The sequence below is a fragment of the Chiloscyllium plagiosum genome, unplaced genomic scaffold (assembly GCF_037043375.1).
Source record: "Chiloscyllium plagiosum isolate Xiang-an unplaced genomic scaffold, Cpla_swu_hap1 HiC_scaffold_13, whole genome shotgun sequence".
Lineage (NCBI taxonomy): Eukaryota > Metazoa > Chordata > Chondrichthyes > Orectolobiformes > Hemiscylliidae > Chiloscyllium > Chiloscyllium plagiosum.
In genome coordinates, this window is record NW_028270151.1 from 73,971,619 (window position 1) to 73,990,647 (window position 19,029).

At 41.0% G+C, this 19,029-nt stretch overlaps 1 protein-coding gene across 1 annotated transcript in view; it reads right to left on the minus strand.

Moving 5' to 3' along the window:
* Nucleotides 1-10,912: 10,912 nt before the first annotated feature.
* LOC122555783 (heparan-sulfate 6-O-sulfotransferase 1-like) overlaps nt 10,913-19,029 on the minus strand; it is a 269,029-nt gene continuing 260,912 nt past the window's right edge. The window contains exon 2 of the mRNA XM_043701923.2: nt 10,913-14,564. Coding sequence (XP_043557858.1) covers nt 13,859-14,564 — 706 coding nt within the window. The 3' untranslated portion in view covers nt 10,913-13,858. The remainder of the gene's footprint in view (nt 14,565-19,029) is intronic.

A 19,029-nucleotide genomic window follows, 5' to 3' on the forward strand; every position in this document is an offset into this window, starting at 1 on the left:
TCTTCTCTCTAACAAAAACAGCCTCAAGTCCCTCAGCCTTTCCTTGTAAGTCCTTCCCTCCATACCAGGCAACATCCCAGTAAATCTCTTCTGAACCCTTTCCATACCTTCCACATCCTTCCTATAATTAGTCAGAGGAAAATGGGTCTGGGTGGGTTCCTCTTCAGAGGGTCGGTGTGGACTGGTTGGGACGAAGGGCCTGTTTCCACACTGTAGAGAATCTAATCGACCAGAACTATACGCAATACTCCAAATGTGGCCGCATCACAGGTTTGTACAGCTGCAGCATGATCTCACAGTTCCAAAACTCATTCCCTCCACCAATAAAAGCTGACACACCGTATGCCTTCTTAACAAACCTATCGACCTGGGTGGCAACTTCCAAGGATCTATGTACTTGGTCACTGAGATCTCTCTGCTTATCTGCACTACCAAGAATCTATCAAGCCCAATATTCTGCACTCCTGTTACTCCTTCCAAAGTGAACTGTATAAAACATTGATGAGGCTACAGCTAGAATATTGCATGCATTTTTGGAGTCCACATTTTGGGAGGGATGTCATAGCATTGGGGAGGGTGCAGGGGATATTTACCAGGACATTGCCTGGGCTGGTGAGTTTCATTTATGAAGAGAGTAGGACAGGCTGGTCACATTTTGCTAGAGCAGAGGAGATCAAGAGGGAACACAATTGAGATGTTAACATTATGAGGGGCATGGATAGGGTAGACAGGAAGAAATGTTTCCCCTTGATGGAGGGATCAATGACTAGGGGGCATAGATTAAGGGTAAGGGATAGAAAAGTTTAGAGGAGATGTGAGCAAAATTGTTTTCACACAAAGTGGGAATCTGGAACCCACTGCCCGCTAGGGTGGTGGAGACAGAAACCCTCATTACATTGGAGCAGTACTTAGATGCGCACAAGGCATGCAGGGCTATGAAGAAGTGCTCGAAAATGGGATTAGAATAGTTAGTTGGTTGTTTTTGATCAATATGCACACGATGGGCTTGAAGGGTCTTTACCTGCTGTAGATCTCTAAGACTCTACAAAACTGCAGCTGGACCGGGTGTGTGTTAGGAACAGCAGCAGAACTTTAGATAAAGTGGAGAGTACAGAGGTTGGAGGTTTGGAAGATGGATGTCCTTAGATAGGTCAAAGCACTGGACTTGTCGAATCTGGAGGAAACAAAGGCATGAATGAGCATGTCAGCAGCAGTTAGGTTGAGGGAAACACAGAGGGAGATGATGCTATGGAGTAAGCACAAAATAATTTAACTCCCTTGGATTTTAATAAACTTAACACCCAAGATGATTTCGAACTTCTCAGTTTCCCTCAAAAATGTACTCTCCATTTTGAATTCCGAATGAAGTTAAACAAAAGCTCTTTCTTGAGTTGCCTATTGTCTCATTTGAATTGAATAAACTGGCTTGTCCATTTAGCATAAGTAAATCTAATGCCCAAAAGTTTCTTTTTCCATTTCCTGGTTAAGAATGATTCAGAAGGTGATGAAAAACCGCAAGATAGGCTAAGCTCGCCAATATCTTTTGAATTTTATATCCCAACATAGAGAACATTTTAAAATAACCTCTAACTGTCAGATTCTAAAAGCACTGCAAAAATCAAAACGGAGGAATAAATGCATTTGCAGAGTAACTACAAAGCAATGACCACACTAGCAAGTTTAGTGCTGGCTGCAATAGGAGATTGCCAGGGGGCTTTCAAGAGTAGAAAATATTCACTCTGTTGTGGTTCAGCCTACAATGCATATCCTAATTATCAGTTTCACTGCAGTAGACTCAAGCATTTTGACTAGATGAAGAATATGACTTTAAATGGGCAAACTACTGTGGATGCTGGAAATGTGAAATATAAACAAGAATACTGGAAGTACTCAATATGTCAAGCAGTATCTGTGGAGAGAGAGAGAGAGAAAGAGAGAGAGAGAGAGGTTGCTGTCTTTGGACAAAGGAAGAGCAATTACAACTCACCTTACGGACAATTTGTCCTCAGTGTTTCACAGGGCTGTCATCCATATATTTCCAAATCCAGTGCCTTCCAGTACAATGTTCTCTCCTTATTTCTGGTTTGGGGCTTAGGTGATCTATGTGCTGGTGAACAGCACAAGGAACAGTGAGGCTATTTAATCAATCAGACTGAAGAATTCTCACTGAGGCAAGGACAGCCTAAACCAGGAAGAATAAAGCAAGAAGTGTAGACTCGATTTAATTCAGGTACAGAAAGCATAAACATGTGAGAAAGAGAGAGAAAAGGAAAAAACAGGAAAAAACTAAAAAGTGTTGTAATTTTCATTTTACATCTCCATCACCAATTTTCTTCTGAGGCAATGAGAACCCATACCTCCAAACGTAATTTTTCAAGACCAGAGATGCCACTTAATGTCTGGGTCATTAATTAAGTCCAAGGCTGAGATAGACATATATTTAACCAGAAAGGATATTAGAGTAATGAGGAAAAGACAGAAAAATGGAGTTGAGGATTATCAGATTAGCTGAAGTCTTCTGGGAAATACAGCAAGTTTACATCATTACAGTCGTAAGAACATAAGAGCTCAGAGCAGGAGTAGGGAATTCAGCCCCTCAAGTCTGTTCTACCATCTTATTTGATCAGGGGTGAACCCTTCTCCGCCTCCACTCCACTTTCCCACCTGCTCTCCATAACCCTTCAACCTGTTTCTCATTGAAAATCTGTCTGTCACCCCCTCAAATTTACTCAATGTCCCAGTATCCGGTACATTCCGGGATAGTGAATTCCATAGATTCACAACACTTTGAGAGATGTAATTTCCCCTCATCTTCAGTTTAAATGGAGATGTTCACAAAAAGAGCAGCCATGATCTTATTGAATGGCAGACCAGGCTCGAGGGCCAGATGGAGAAAGTGAGGACTGCAGATGCTGGAGATCAGAGCTGAAAATGTGTTGCTGGAAAAGCGCAGCAGGTCAGGCAGCATCCAAGGAACAAGGTGGGGGGAGACCATAGCAACACGACGGTTGGAGGAAGAGCGTCTCATCTTCCGCCTAGGAACCCTTCTACCACAAGGGATGAACTCAGATTTCTCCAGTTTCCTCATTTCCCCTCCCCCCACCTTGTCTCAGTCAAATCCCTCAAACTCAGCACCGCCTTCCTATCCTGCAATCTTCTTCCTGACCTCTCCGCCCCCACTCCACTCCGGCCTATCACCCTCACCTTGACCTCCTTTCACCTATCGCATCTCCAAAGCCCCTCCCCCACGTCCCTCCTCCCTACCTTTTATCTTAGCCTGCTGGACACACTTTCCTCATTCCTGAAGAAGGGTTTATGCCCGAAACGTCGATTCTCTTGTTCCTTGGATGCTGCCTGACCTGCTGCGCTTTTCCAACTCGAAGGGCCAGATGGCCTACTCCTGCACCTAGTTCTTTTGTAAACCTTCTCCCCCATACCCTAAAACAAAATTCTCATTATAGATTTCTCTAGATGAGGAAACGTCCTCTCTATGCCTAATTTGTCAAATCACTTATCAGCTTATATACTCGAACCAGCTCTCTTCCCATTCATCTAAACTCTAGAGAATATAGGCCCAGGTTGCCTCAATCTCTGTTCTTAAGACATACCCCTCATCTCTGAGGAATTGATCTAGTGAACCTCCTCTGAACTGCCTCCAATGCAACTTATGTCCCTCCTCAAGTAAGGGGACCAAAACTGTCCACAACACTCCAAGTGTGATCTCACGAATACCTTGCACTGTTGCAGCAACACTTGTATGCTCTATTCCTTTAGCGATAATTGCTAAAATTCTATTTGCCTTCCTTATTATCTGCTGTAACTGTATAGTAGTTTTCTGTGATTCACTGGCAAATAAATCATTGAAATGACTATAAGTGTGCACCCCATGGACAAGAGGGTACTTCTGACTGCAACTCAACTTTCTGTGTTTAATACAATTTGGTGGCCACTGCAATTTGCTGAAAGATTTAATCCTTAATTACGGTAAGGGTCAAAAATCCCACTGTAATTAACGTCTTAAGTCATGCACCAAAGTTTACCAGAACTGGTAAGGGTTACATATATAAAAAGGTTTTAAACAAGCACTGAAATAGGGCAGACTGGGAGGAGAGAGAAGAACAAAAGGAAATGAGCAAAAGGCAGGAGAGCTTAAGCAACTGCGAAAAGTATAGAACAAAATAAGAAAAGTGGAAGTAAAGAAACAAAGAGGTTGGTCTGGAGAAGGTGCAAATGACAACAACAGCACCACAGCTATCCCCTTATGCATGAGAAAATGAGAGTGATAATTAAGAACTGTAATTGTTGAACTCAGCATTGAGACCAATAGGTCAAAACGTTTTCCATTAAAAGATAAAGTGCTGCTGCTTAAGTTTTTGTTGGGCTCTATTAGAACAATATCAGAAGCTGAGGACAGAATGGAGAACTATAATGGAGAAATGAACGGAGATATTCTGTAAAGCAATCACTCAATATGTATTTAGTCTCTCTGATTTGGACAGAATGATTTTGTTCAGATGCAGATTTCACCCATTTTACAAGATTTAGAAATCTCAGGGCTACAATATTTAAATAAATAATTTCTAGTACAACAAGCACACAAAGAAGAAATTAATTTTTACACAACTTTCTACACGAGTGCACATTTTCTAATGAAACAGAGATTCAATGTCCTTTGAAAACTGAAGATGATAACACTCAAGAACAAAAACCCAATGTCACAGATTGAGAAACTATTACGCATGCTTCAAGGGCAAAGTCAAACCAGTGATACAAATGATTAGCTCTGCTCCATTTCCTGCACTCTGGAGCTATATTAATGTCCTTGCAGTCACCTGACCAGCAAAGTGACTGATCAGCTATTTGACAAACCAAAATGTGGACCATTGAAATCACTCTTGATTTGACCATCTTATAGCAGGAAACCACCTCGTTGAAAACAGAAATAATTTGATTTCGTCTCACTGCCTTTAACTAAACAGAAACTAGAAAGATTTACACCCTGTCCATTGAGGCCCCACAAGACTTTGATTTTGAATTATTTCATGGGGATGAGAGTGTTAGCAATAACCACTATTTGTTGTCCTTGCCTAATGATCCTTGAGAAGGTGGTGATAACTCATTTTCTTCAACTGCTACAATTCATCTGGTGTAGGGACATCCACAGTGCTGCTCACAAAGAATTTTAACTCAACAATAGCGAAAGGATGGCGTTACCATTCAAAATCAGACTGCTGTGTGGTTTGGAAGGAACTTGCAGGAGGGCGTGCTCCCATGCAGCGGCTGCTTATCCTTCTAGCTGGTGGAGGTCACAGGGTTGGAGGGTGCTATTGAGCGAGCTTTGGTGAGTTACTGCAGTGCACTTTGTAAATGCTACACAATGCTGTCACTGTGCACTGCAGGCAGAGAGAGTGAATGCTTCAGATAGTACACAAAGTGCAGATGGAATAGGTTACTTTGTTCTGTAATTGTATTAAGCTTCTGGTGTTGTTGGATGTTACACACAGCCAAGACAGTAGAGTTTGGAGAATACTATATTTTTCAATAAGGTGACCTCTCATTCTTTTTAACCTCAAAGAGTAGAGGCCCAAACTGCTCAACCTTTGCTCATAAGATGACCCCCTCTTCCCAGGAATCAGCCTAGCACACTTTCTCTGAATTGCTTACAATGTCAATATATCCCTTCTTTAACAAAGAGACCAAAACTGTTTATTTGGCAGTTATATGATACACTGATAACGGTGTTGACGACAAATCATAATGATCAATCTCCATGAATTAGTCTGCCAAAGGCTCAAAAAGCAAAGAAAAAAATTGTCAGTGGTGTACTATAAGATACAGGAGCAGAATTAGTCCATCAATTCTGCTCTGCCATTCGATCAAGGTTGATGTGTTTCTCAACCCCATTTTCCTGCCTTCTCTCCTGAACCCTTGAATCGTTTTCTAATGAAGAACCCATCTATCTCTGTCTTAAAAACACTCAATGACTTGGCCTCCACAGCCTTCTGCAGCAATACATTCCACAGATTTACCACCCTCTGGCTGAAGTAATACCTCCTCATCTCAGTTCTAAAGGGTCATCCCTTCATTCTGAGGCTGTGCCCTCAGATCCTAGTCTCTACTACTCGTGGAAACATTTTCTCCACACCCACCCTATCTCAGTTTTCAATGAAAGCCCCCTAATTCTTCTGAATCCCATCAACTTCAGATCAGAGTCCTCACTTGCTCCTCATATGACAAGCTCTTCGTTCTTGGATGAAGTCACTTGTAGCCTACCAGAACTTCAAGAGATTCAGAGGCTGGGGTAAGTGTAGTGACCATCACTAAGAAGAAGGTGCTAAGAAAGCTGGAGATCTGAAGTTGGATATATCACCTGGACTGGATAAACTACACCCCAAGGTTCTGAAGGAGATAGCTGAGGAGATTGTAGAGGCATTGCTGGTGATCTTTGAGGAATTACTAGAGTCACAAAGGGTCCCAGAGATCAGAAGTTATAGAGTGGTTGGTCTGACCTTGGTCATTGGTAAGATTTTAGAGTCCATTATTAAAGATGAGATTGCAGAGCACTTGGGCATGCATGGTAAAATACGACGGAATCAGCCCGGCTTTGTCAAGAGAGATCAAACCTGACAATCTGCTTGAATTCTTTGAGGAGATACAAGCAAGTTATACAAAGGAGAGCCAGTGGACATCATCTGTTTGGATTTCCAGAAGACTTTTGATAAGGTGCTGCATGGGAGGCTGCCTAATAAGAGCATATTGTGTTAGGGTGAAGATACTGGCATGACTAGAGGATTGGCTGATTGGCAGAAGAAAGAGTGTGGGGATAAAAGGGTTTTTTCAATAGCAAAGGCTGACTCGTGGGGTTCCCCAAGGTCTGCATTGGGACCACATTTTTTTTACATTAAACATTAACAATTGGAACAAAGGAACTGAGGGCTTTGTTGCTAAGTTTGTAGATGACACAAAGATAGTTGGAGGGTCAAGTAACTTTGAGGAAGCAGGGAGGTTGCAGAAGGACTTGGAAAGGGTGGGAGAGTGGGCAAAGAATTAGCAGATGGAATACTTGTGGGAAAGTGTGAGATTATGCACTTTAGAAGAATAGAGATGTAGAATATTTTTTAAGTGGGAAAGGTTTCAGAAACAAATGGACTTTGGAGTCAGAGTTCAGGATTCACCTATAGTTAATATGCAGGTTCAGATGGCAGTTAGGAAGGCAAATGTGATGTTAACATTCATTTGCAGGGGCTAGAATACAAGAGCTTTGACAGAAAGGCACAATTTTCTTCCAAGAATGTGATATTTATCACATGTCATGAAAAGATACCTGAAATTACATTGGTTTGCGTGAACTGCAAAAGGTGGGGTTTCATTAGAATAAGGTGCAACTGTCTAATAAACTAATTCAGTGTAAATAGATGAAATATAAATAGAAAATCTGCAGTGTGGAAACAGGCCATTTGGCCCAACAAGTCCACACTAACTCTCTGAAGAGTATCCATCCCCTTAACCTAAAACCCTATATTTCCCATGGCTAATGCACCTAACCTACACATCCCTGAACACTATGGACAATTTAGCATGGCCAATTCACCTAACCTACAGAGCTGTGGGAGGAAATCAGTGTATCCGGAGGAAACCCACACAAACACAGTGAGAATGTACAAACTCCACAGACCTGGGGCTGGAATCAAACCTGGGACCCTGGCGCTGTGAGGCAGCAGTGCTGAACACTGAGCCATCATGCTGCCCGTGTGCAAAATGTCGAATAGTTTGCTGATTATCGGTATAAGAATTTCAGGAAATAAATGAAGAAAATATTTCAATATTTTTATCAAACAAGTAGTCAACAACTTGAAGTTATATTATACCCTTCCCTTAAAATATTTCAAGACACCACTCAGATACATAAAAATATAAAATGGATTGGACACATACAGGGAGACAGTCAATCAAATGAGTAAATAGGTTATCAGATACACGTTTTAAGAAGTTATTTTTAAAAAGGGGAAACCATTGCAATGGATACTTTGGCTATGATTCAATAGCTAAGCCTCAAACCAATTGAAAACAGGAGGATGACAATGAAGAGGTATTCGAGGAGAATTGTCAATTATGTCAAAGGTAGCAGAGGAGGCAGAAATTTTGTCACAGTGATGTAAGGTGCAGTTTATGACTTTGACATTTTGATGTTGTGGCAGAGGTAGAAACATGAGCGAAGGGATTCAAGACATTGCAGTCAAGAGTAAGTTGCTAAGCAGTGAGGGTAACAACATAATTAAAGAGAGAGAACCATTAACAATATGGGCTAACATCAGACCAGGATCAGCCCCTCAGGAGTGGTGGTGGGTTCAAATTTTAGGGTCACGAGAGCCAAGCTAGTAATGGCTCCCAAGCAGTTCAGACCAAGTTACAATAGCCACGCTTCCACTTTCCAGACCCCATGCTCTCGGTTCTCACTGAAGGACTGTGACAATTTTCAAACTCAAAATTGAGGTCACAGTGAAAGCATTTGGTAAGCACTGCAGCAGAAAGTGGATTTCATGGACAAGATAAGCTTAGAAAGGACATTGGAAAGAATGAAGAGAGTTCAGGCTGAGGCACAGAGAAACTTTACTTGATGTTTTACCCATGGGCTAGCAGAAGGAAGAGACATGCAAGAGGCAGCTGATTAGATGGCCTCAATTTTAGCCACAACAGTCCTTGCATTTATTGTTGGAGGTTAGGGTGAAGGGGACAAGGGTGAAGAAAACTATTTCCGGGAGAAATGAAGCAGGAGTTTTCTTTATATTCCAGGATGTTTCTGGAGTAGTTAGCAGCTTTGGCAGATGACAGCAGGACCCAATATTATTTCATGCAGTTCAGGTGTGCCGTATCTTAGCAAGCCTGTGTCCCTTGTATGTAAGAGAGGGGTTACTGGCTTTACCAGAGCTTGTGACCAAAAATAGAGAGGAATGGTTTTATTGGACAGTAGTACATCAAAGGCAGAGGCAAGAGAGCAATTAAGCAATTCAGTACCTGCTGAAATATGGTGAACTAAGGGCAAAAAGTTAGAAAGCTGGCATTTTGAAAGTGTGGTTATAAGTGATATGGGGAATAGTTTGTTTTCTAGCGTCAGATAGATACAAATTTGGAACTTGTGATGGAAGGTGTGAGATTTACATATTTTAATATCATTTATTTTCGAGTTGGATTTGACATAGTGGCATCTGGGTTTTAGTCTGTCTGTCTGAAGGGGTTTATTGAAACATTTGAGTATTTCTGTAGCTATGGTGTTCAATGATTTCTCTTAAAACACAGTATTAGAGAAAGAATTCATGGTTTTTCATGATTATTTGTTTCTATTGAGAGAATTTAGGAGCAAATAAAGTACATGGTTTCAGTCTAGAAGGTCAGAAACTGATGTTTTTTCTTTTGATTCAGGAAATCAAAAGAAATACTTTTGGGTTTCAGTTTGAAAGTTTGCAAATGTCTTGGTTGTATTTGGATAAGTAAAACAGTTGCTCTTAAATAATAGGTTGTTTAACATTGTTAAGAAATTGATTACCTCAAGGTACAACGTTCCAGACCAGAAGTGTTTGGTTAACATGCTGAAGACATTATATGAACCTGTCAGAACCTGTGCCTTGCTTTCGAGAGGTTTAAGAAAGAGGCTATCAGATTCTCTAGACCAGGAATTAATGCATCTGTTGTTTGATAGAGAAGGAAATTTTATCTCTGGTATGCATACAACAAAGGACTGCTGTTAGGATTAATGGGATTTTACCATGAGTTTCAAATCTTAATCTTGTGTTATATGCAGATATTCTTTCCTTTTGTTTAATTACCTTCTGCAGCACTTGTATTTCAGTGGAAGAGTACAAAAAACAAAATATGACATTTCAAGACAAGATTTCAGTCTAGGATGTGACTTGTCCTATAATAACATCAGATCGGATCATAACAGTGTGGAAAGGGGGTGTGGGTCTAGAGTGATACAAGGAAGTGATCAGCAATAACATTAGTTATACTTGTCACAATGGGACTAGAAACCTGATATGAGATTGTAACTCAAGTGGATGGCAGTAATTATGGGTCAGGGAGTTTACACGGAGGGAGAGATCTATGAAGGATAAGTAGAAAGTGAACTCAGAGTAGAGAGAGAATATGATGAGTTGAGATGAAGGCTAAAATAACAGGAGGATGATAAGCTGTTCAGAACAGAGGCAGAGGAGGAAAGCAGTGAAGTTGTATGATAACTCTTTTAAATAAAAAGACTTGGAAGAGTGTACAGGACAAACATTTTGATTGAAAGTTAAGGAGGGTGGAAAATGTGAGATGTTCAAAGGAGAAGGTACTAGAGAAGTGATGGCAGGTGGGGAATGCAGGGGAATAGTGTTGGTTCACGTTAGGGTGGTATCTGGTGATACTGCTACCACAGTGGTTGTGTTGGGCAAGTGGTTGAATTCTATTGTCAGGCAGGGAAGTTTTATGAAGGAAAAAATTTCATTACCTCTTAACAAAGGTTTGTGACAAGTCTTCTGAGATGAATGGAGACATAAAGAGTACTTTGGAACTTAAGCCATGGCGATCAAGACGACACTGTCATAAAAAAAGACTTTACTGATTTTATGTGGCTTGGTGAATTATGGAATGATGATATGAAAGATGGAGAAGAGGAAGGCCTAAGACCAGATGGAAAGATGTGGTGGGAAGAGCAAAGGAATGGGTGACTGACAGGAATTAGAGAAGGTGATCAATCAGCATTGTGGTGACCCCCAAGCAAAGTAGGAAAAGCTGGAAGAAAAAGAAGTGTCATTATAAAATATTTACATACAAACGACTGCACTGACAGAACTAGCGACGAGAACTGTCAGCACTGGGGAAAATGTTAGGAGTGCAATTTATGTTTGATAGCAGTAACATAGACGGCAACGCCATTTAAACATATTCATTTATTTTATCCATTTATTTCTCCATGACATATATCAAAACATGTTAAAATTTTTACCCGAAACGAAAGCCCGTCACTCCCGATGAGCGACAGCTGGCAGGTCTGTTGGGAGTACAATTACACAGCTGCATTACCAATCGCATCTGCCACTAAAAGTTATTTGTCTTTGATTTAATCTAACAGTAACATATGAAACCTGAAACTGTTCCAGAAACAAAGCCTGCCCAAGGATTCGCTACCAAGTAGATACCATCCCTTTAAAAAGCTCAAATTTGGTGTCTGGGGGGAGTGGCGGGGGGGGGGGAGAATAAAATTGCACTGAATTGCCACTGGCTCCTTCATTTGCAGTAACCAGGGAGACACCACATATGGCTTTGCAGCAATTTGAACATAAACTAGCCTGGCTTGGCTCCTAAAACGTTACTGCATCTATTGAAACCAGGCACACCCAGGCAAAGAAATTAGCTGAGGCGGTTGAAAAAGCATGACGGAAAAAAACAAAATCCTGAGCAGCTCCTAAATACTGTATGTCCAACATTGCTGGACTGAGGATGGGGTGGGGTGGGGTGGGTGTGGGGTACAGGAGAATGAGTGTAGCCTTTTCACATAAACGGCAATAGAACAAAGGTAAATTATGAAATCAAAAGCAGCAGTCTCTTTTTATCCAGATTACACAGATTTTGCATTTATAAATGGAGACCGTATGACAAGTTGATTGCATTTGAAATTTCCAGAGAGAAATAGGCTGTCACTTGTTATCGCTTAGAATTAACCTATTCAATTAATTCACTGGTTCTTGAAAATAACAAATAACTTATCATCCAAGTTTGGAATATTTTACATCTCTAATGACAGTCATATTTGGACCAAAGGAAGTCATAACAGTTCGGGGACAGATGGTAATCACACTTCATTTTGACTCATTTAAATATTCTCTGAAGAAAGGAAGGAAGGGTGTATACTGTTTGAGAGGCTCTGTGATGATATATTTTGGAGGATGTAGTGGCAGACAGCAAAATAAGCTTATTCACCTCTTTCAATTTGGGTGGTCTTTATTGAAATTGATTCTTAGAAATTATCCAAGATCTTGTGTTACCCAAGAGATGAGGGGGAGAAGAAAATATGATGACTACTCCTTCAGATGGTACAACCATAAAATGTGTTATGGCTTTATCATAAGTAAAATAGTTAGCTTAACAAAGATTACATTCCTCAATTTTCTGCAATCAGTCAGATCTGGTCTTGGATTCTGAAGAAAGTTTGATTGGTATTTTCATTTTGTGACGCAGAATGCCAGATTTTAAGGCGTCAAGTTTGAGAATGGTCAAGTGAAGGTCCTGACTGAAAAAGAGATTTTGATGTTCTAGTCGGATAGTGTACCAGCTCACCTTCCCAGGATCTACAACAAAATGGCTGGTATGTAATACCATTAGATTGGGGTTAGAGAATAAGATAGTCAGCACCACAAGATTTCAAATTAATCTAAAATTGTCTGGTGCTCACAAAGATGTACCATGAGGTTGTCGACTGTGTTTTAGGAAATGTTACACAATTCAAAATGCTTTCAGCCTGGCATAAACAACATGAAATGGATGGCTACAACATGATACTGAATAACATAATGAAAAGATTCATGACCCTACAATAACCTTTTTTGCCTTGCTGATAGGACCTATCTGAACTATCACATAATGGCTGAGAAAGTTACAGGTGTGCAGGTATAATATTAAATTTTTTTAAAAATTCAGAACAATCAAAATGAATATTAAGGGGATTCCCAATCCTGTGTAGAATTGAGGTGACTGAGAAAACAAACAATCTTTTGTTAAACTTTCCATACAAATTGGCTCAACACACTAAGTATTAGGAACAACAGGCTCAGATGAGATGAATATGTGTACAATTGCAACATGGTATTAATTATAAACACAGAGCTTTTATCTTGACCACTGAGAATTGAACTTGGCTCAGGGATGTTGTCAGCACCTCTAAGCCATGCACATCAAGAAGGTCCAAAGGTTCCATCCCTAGACAGTGCTGAGTTTGGCGAGCTCACCTAAGGCAGCAGATTGGGCCCTATAATTGGCCCCGACACCTCAGGTTTAAGAAAGGGGAAAAGAAATGGGCAGGTTTCCCATTCTTGCTTAATATACAGAGATGGCAATGCAGGTATCGACTGAGGACTGGATCAGGGTTGGCTAATATGTCCCCTCCGCAGTTAGATAATCCGCCTGATTCACATCAAGGATCATCCTTGAGTAACGATCATTCGGACAAGATACTGGAGGAGATACTGTATGGAACCCTACACTAGGAAAGGAGGTCAAGTCCTTCAGGAAAGCAAAAGGAAGAGAATAAAAGGATTGGATTAGCCTCAAGTGGGAATGACTGGAATTGGACTAGATTGGGAATGCTTTTACTCAGTGGTTCAATTGGCCAGTGGCTGTACAAAATTTCAAACCTGAATTTTAAAATTTTCAAAATCCATGAAACCATCCAAAAACGAACACACTGCATATTCATGTTGAGAATTAAATGGCACCAGTCACTGAGCTAATTCAAACACATCCATTTCTCATTGCAGGATGTGTATCCAGGTGCCATAAATGGTGTTGAAAATTTCATTATTCATTGCTAATAGCTCCACAGACATCAACTGTGCCGGGTCACAAAATCATGACTTACATCACATGATTGGCCAGCTGTAGTATCCTGGCTTAGTTCTGCGTCCAGATCCCTTGTGCACCTGGGTGGTCTAGAAAGACCCATACTGCCCTGAAGCAAACATCTCTGTTTTACAGATTCTTTTTTAAAATTACAGACATTAAAAAAAACTCTTTCAACCTCCGAGATCCATTACGATCTAGAAGACCAAAAGTTCATTCATCATTATTTTCAGAACATGAGATACGTGGTAGTCCACCACGGCTACCATTTCTCAATATGGCTCATGTAATCCTCTGTGGGTATGCGTCCCTGTTCTTCCATTTCCTCTTTGGGCAGTTCCTCAGGGATCTTCTGTTGTTGCTGCTCCTTCTGATTCCGTATCCGTCGCTCCATTCTTTCTAGTTGCCTCTTGTACTGGAACCGCTGTTGGAAAAGGTCTTTTGCATAGTCATACAGCTGCACGTCTAGGTCGTTAAGTTCCTCAATCCTGTGGATCGTCTCATTATCGGTCTCCACACCCGATGCGCGGGTACTGTTGAACTGTATGAAGGGCTTAATGAACTGTAAGTTAAAAGTCCGCTCAAACAAGTATTGTGTTTTCCTTTGGAATTCAGTCAAACCAAAGAAAGCCATATCTTTGAGGTTCTTCTTGGCGCTTTCCAAAAGCATCTGGGCTCTCTTTTTCTCAGGAATGAAGGACATGTTGTAGCAGCCCACCAGGCTGAGATCTGCAAGCATTCTCACCTGCCGGTTATTAGCCAGGTTAAATGGGCAGTCCATGAACTGTTGAAGTGTGCAGCCTGACCAATCATTGCCCTCGTAGCAAGGTGGCAGCTCCTCAGGCGTTGGTGTCCTCCCATCACACATGTGCAGTGAGGTCTTCCATGTAGCCCCTCGTTGGACATGCCTCCATTCACTAAGGTAGCGTGAGACAGGATCTCGTAACATTGTGATGTAATAGAATTTCCTGCAAAAGAGAAAATAAATACGTTTCAGTCTCCTCATCAACCAGATATTACCGCAGACAACATTATCAATCTTACTTAAACATTTAAAATTTAGAAGTTAAAATTTCTGTTGCAGCCCTATCAATTATATAATAATCAAGTATTGCTGAATAAAAACCACATTTTGTCAAAGCTTTTTATCTTGCACTCAACTAGATACTTATAAGAATACCAATACAAAAGGAACTGCATTTTTTAAAATCCATTTGGGATGTGAGCATTTCTAGCTTGCCAGCATTTATTGCCAATCCCTAGTTGCCCTTCAGAAGGTGGTGGTGAGCTTCTTGATCTGCTGAAATCCACAGTGCCATTTGGAAGGGAATTCCAGGATTTTGACCCAGCAACAGTGAAGGAACGGCAATATAGTGGTGAGTGAGTGGCTTGGAGGGGAGCTTGCAGGTGGTGGTCATAGAGTCATAGAGATGGACAGCATGGAAACAGACCCCTCAGTCCAACTCGTCCATGTCGACTAGACACCCTAACCTAATCTCGTCCCATTCGCCAGCACTTGGCCCATATCCCTCCAAACCCTTCCTATTCATATACATGGTGATGTTCCAAGTATCTGCTGCCCTTGTCTATCTCAAGGGCTGTCATCGTGCGTTTAGTGAACTTCGACAGTGCATCTTTTAGATAGTACAGAGTGCTGCTACTGAGCGCCAGTGCTGGAGGGAGTGGATGCTTGTGGATGTAGTGCCAATCAAGCAGGCGGCTTTGTCATGGATGGTGTCAAGCTTCTTGAGTGTTGTTGGAGCTGCAGCCATCCAGGCATGACTGTTTGACAGGAGATTGCCAATTGGTTGGTAAGTGAGTTCTCATGGAGAATGGACCAGTTAGATGATAACTGACAGTTAATTGTCTACAGTAATATCCCTTCCAATGAGAGTCAATTTACAGTGCTTTCTCCTCATACAGTGTAGAATATTGTTCCTCTTTACATTGGTATTTTGTGAACATCATGATGAATACAAAATTGAAAGTTTTGACAAAAAGCCTTTTCTCACTGATTCTCAAGGTCTGTACTATTGTAAGCTAATGCATTATTCATCTTTGTCATGTATTCATCACTTTGAATCATGTAACTGTTCTTTTATTCCTTTCCTATTAATAAGGTAGATTGGTTCTGGTGAAATCCTATGTGCAGAGTTTGTCCCATTGTGTTGAAAAAATCAAGGAAAGAGAAATGGCACCCTGACTGAATAACCACATTGCTGAGGCAGCAGGTTGGGAAATTCTGTCAAGACTTGGTAGAATTCAAACTTTCAGACAGCACAAAAAAAACTAATTTGGTGAAGTCAGTTGCTTCAATTAAACATTTTAACTTTGTATGTATAATGAGATTTTTTTCTATAACAAAAAAACTTTACAAATAACGGCAACTCATCATCATACAATCTCAGAATGGTTTAAAGTAAATGGGGGGTTTTTAAATGAGTGATATCAGACTGGCCATTCATTATATGCCCTGTCCAATTTCCCTTCCTATTGTCAACGGTCAGGTAAATTGGGCGCAATTTATAATAACAGGTAGCAAAATAGGGTAATACAGCAATGACAAAAATTTCAATGAATCCATAAGACCAAAATGTCAGAATGCCCACAGTATTGGACATCATTGAACTAATTCATAAAGGGAGATAACATATGGATAGCACTGCCTCTGCCCTGAGTAACAAGTTGCTGTGTTGATGTCTCACATCAGGGCTCAAAACTCAAATCAGTTTCATCAAAGAATCCAGAAAATGTGCAAATTCCAGCAGCGATTGCCTCCTGTTCCTCTGCGGCTCTTAATCTAGGTAAACATTCGGTAATGAGGGCCTGATTTCAGAAGGAATTGCCAGCAATTTGAGCCGCCGCTTTTATCCGTGAAAACACACACGCTGCAAAGTCAAAGCCTACAGGCAGGATTTTAAAAGAAACATAGAGCTGAAAATTAAGCTGATTGTGGCCTATCCCAGAATAAATTGAAATGAAAGCCAAAGTGATTACATAAATAATGCACGATTCATTATCTGTCAAGAGTACTGCATGAATGTAGTTTACCTCATTACTGTCTTACAAAAGGCCAGTGTGTTAGGCCTGCTGGTGGGACAGATATAATCTGCCCACTTCGCAGCACATGAATTAACTAGTATGAACATTCAACATTTTTTTTCCCAACATGCAGAAGTAACTTAATTCCACTGGACACACTGTGGTTCTTTCCTGCTTATAAATTGAAAATTAAGTAAATGTTTAGTCAGTATCGTGGCTCTGTGACAACTCATTTTATCAGATAGCAAGAATGCAAGAGACTCAGAGTTGGCCCAAGGTATGACAATCGCAAGAGATGCCACCATGACACAACTGCATTGGAAAACGTCAGAGTCAGTTTGGGTCTGTTGCGCAACAGGCATCTTCTATCACTGAAGGGAAATATTTCTCCTGGGCAAGATTTAGCCATTGGTATTTCAGCACTTGGTTCAAACAATGTAAGATGAAGAATTGGATTGCTATTGGATGTGTGGGCAAAGGCATTTCATTAAGGCTGCCTGATTCTTCAGTCAGTTAAAGTAACTGGAACTGAGATATAAAGAAGTGCTGCCAATGGAGGCATGAACATTTGACAGTTGCACTGGAACCAGTTGTGGGCATTGGTGAGGCCACATTATGAATACAGTGTGCAGTTTTGCTCTCTTTATTTAGGGAAGAATAGCAATTGCACTGGAGGCTGTTTAGATGAGATTTACTTGAAAGATACGGAACGAGTGGGTTGGTTTAGGTGGAATGATTGGATAGGGTGGGCTTGTATTCACCTAAGTTTAGAACAGTGAGGAGTGATTTAACTGAAGCTCATTTGGTACTGAAACAAACACAGAATGCTGGAGAAACTCAGCAGGCCTGGATGCAACTGCGGAGAGAGAAAAAGAGTTAATGTTTCAGGTCTGCTTCGACTTTTCTGAAAAAGAGACACACAGCATTTTGCATTTATAAGATAATGAATAGTGTTCACAGGATGGTGTGGAAAGGATGTTTACTGTTGCTGACAGTCTTGAACTGTTTTGAAATTAAGGTCACCCTTATATGATGGAGTTGAGAAAGAATATTTTCTCTCAGCGGTTGTGTGACTTTGGAACTTTCTGACTCAGAGGACAGTGCAGGTGAGGACCATTGAATATTTTTAAAGAGGAAGTAGATTAATCATCGAGATTCTTGGGTTGTCAGAGATCGAGGGGATTCGAAACACAAACAGATGAGCTCTGGTCCTACTGAATGACAGAGCTGGCTCAAAGAGCTGAATGGCCTATTCCTGCACTGAATTCTTCCACTTGTGATATGGGAAAACAAAGGGGGTACTGAACTGAAGGAAAAAGCTCCTTCAGGACTTCTGAGCAGTGTGGTTGGTGTTGCTCACTCCATCGACACTCTAACAGTAAGTGCAGCAAGAGGGTATCTTGTAACACCGAAGTACCAAGTGAGAGATGCCAAAGGAATGAAGCAGGAAGATTGAGAAATGATGTTTATTTTCAATCAAAAAGCAAGTGTCGAGAGCTGTCGACAGCCGGTCTGCACGGCTATCCCCCCTAACGTGCCAGTGTTACAAAGAATTTACAGCACAGAACAGGCCATTCAACTTAGCCAGTTGAAGCTGGTAGTTCTGTCGCAGACAAACTTTCTCATACCTTACTTGATCTTAGCAAAATCGGCACATCTTTCTATTCTGAGTAACACTCTTGAGATTTGAAAAGAGATGTATCATGCAAAGTCCTTCCCCTTCCACCCATACCATGCACCCCGCAACCCCACAAACCTACCCAAATCTCCAGATTCAGGAACCAATGTCCAGCCATGGTCATGACACAAACAGAGCAAGTTGGCAAAAGGGAAAGTTTGGGAAGACTAAATGCACGTGTTTAAAAAGGTCAAAATTGAAATTTGCGCAATCCAAATATGAAGTAAATTCATTCCCGAACTGGTAAACATGCTGACCATGGGATTAAATCATGATGGAGTCACGGAGGTGGCACACCAGGAGCAGGGCCATCTGCACCCAGCCTTTAACCTGATGGATTGATAAATTATAAAGTCTGAAGCCCACCACTTCATTCTCCTCAATAGCAATTTGACAATAGATGCCAAGCAATCATTAAGAAAAATGCCAGATGCTAACTCCAGTGTGCTCCTAGGAGTGAATTTCCGCAAGCATGAAGTATGAAAGACGACAAACTAATTGAATTTGTAGCACCAGGCAACCTTCCAATGGCTTCACAAACAAATAACACATACTGTCAGACCTGTTGTCAGTTTAAAGCCAATTACAATCGACTGTTATAAACAGTTACAAACATGAGCATGCGCAAAGGGGATGGCATGATGTTTGGCATTCGGAGGTGTTGGATGGACCAGAACTTACACTGCAGGGATTTCAGCAATGGTTGAGATGTT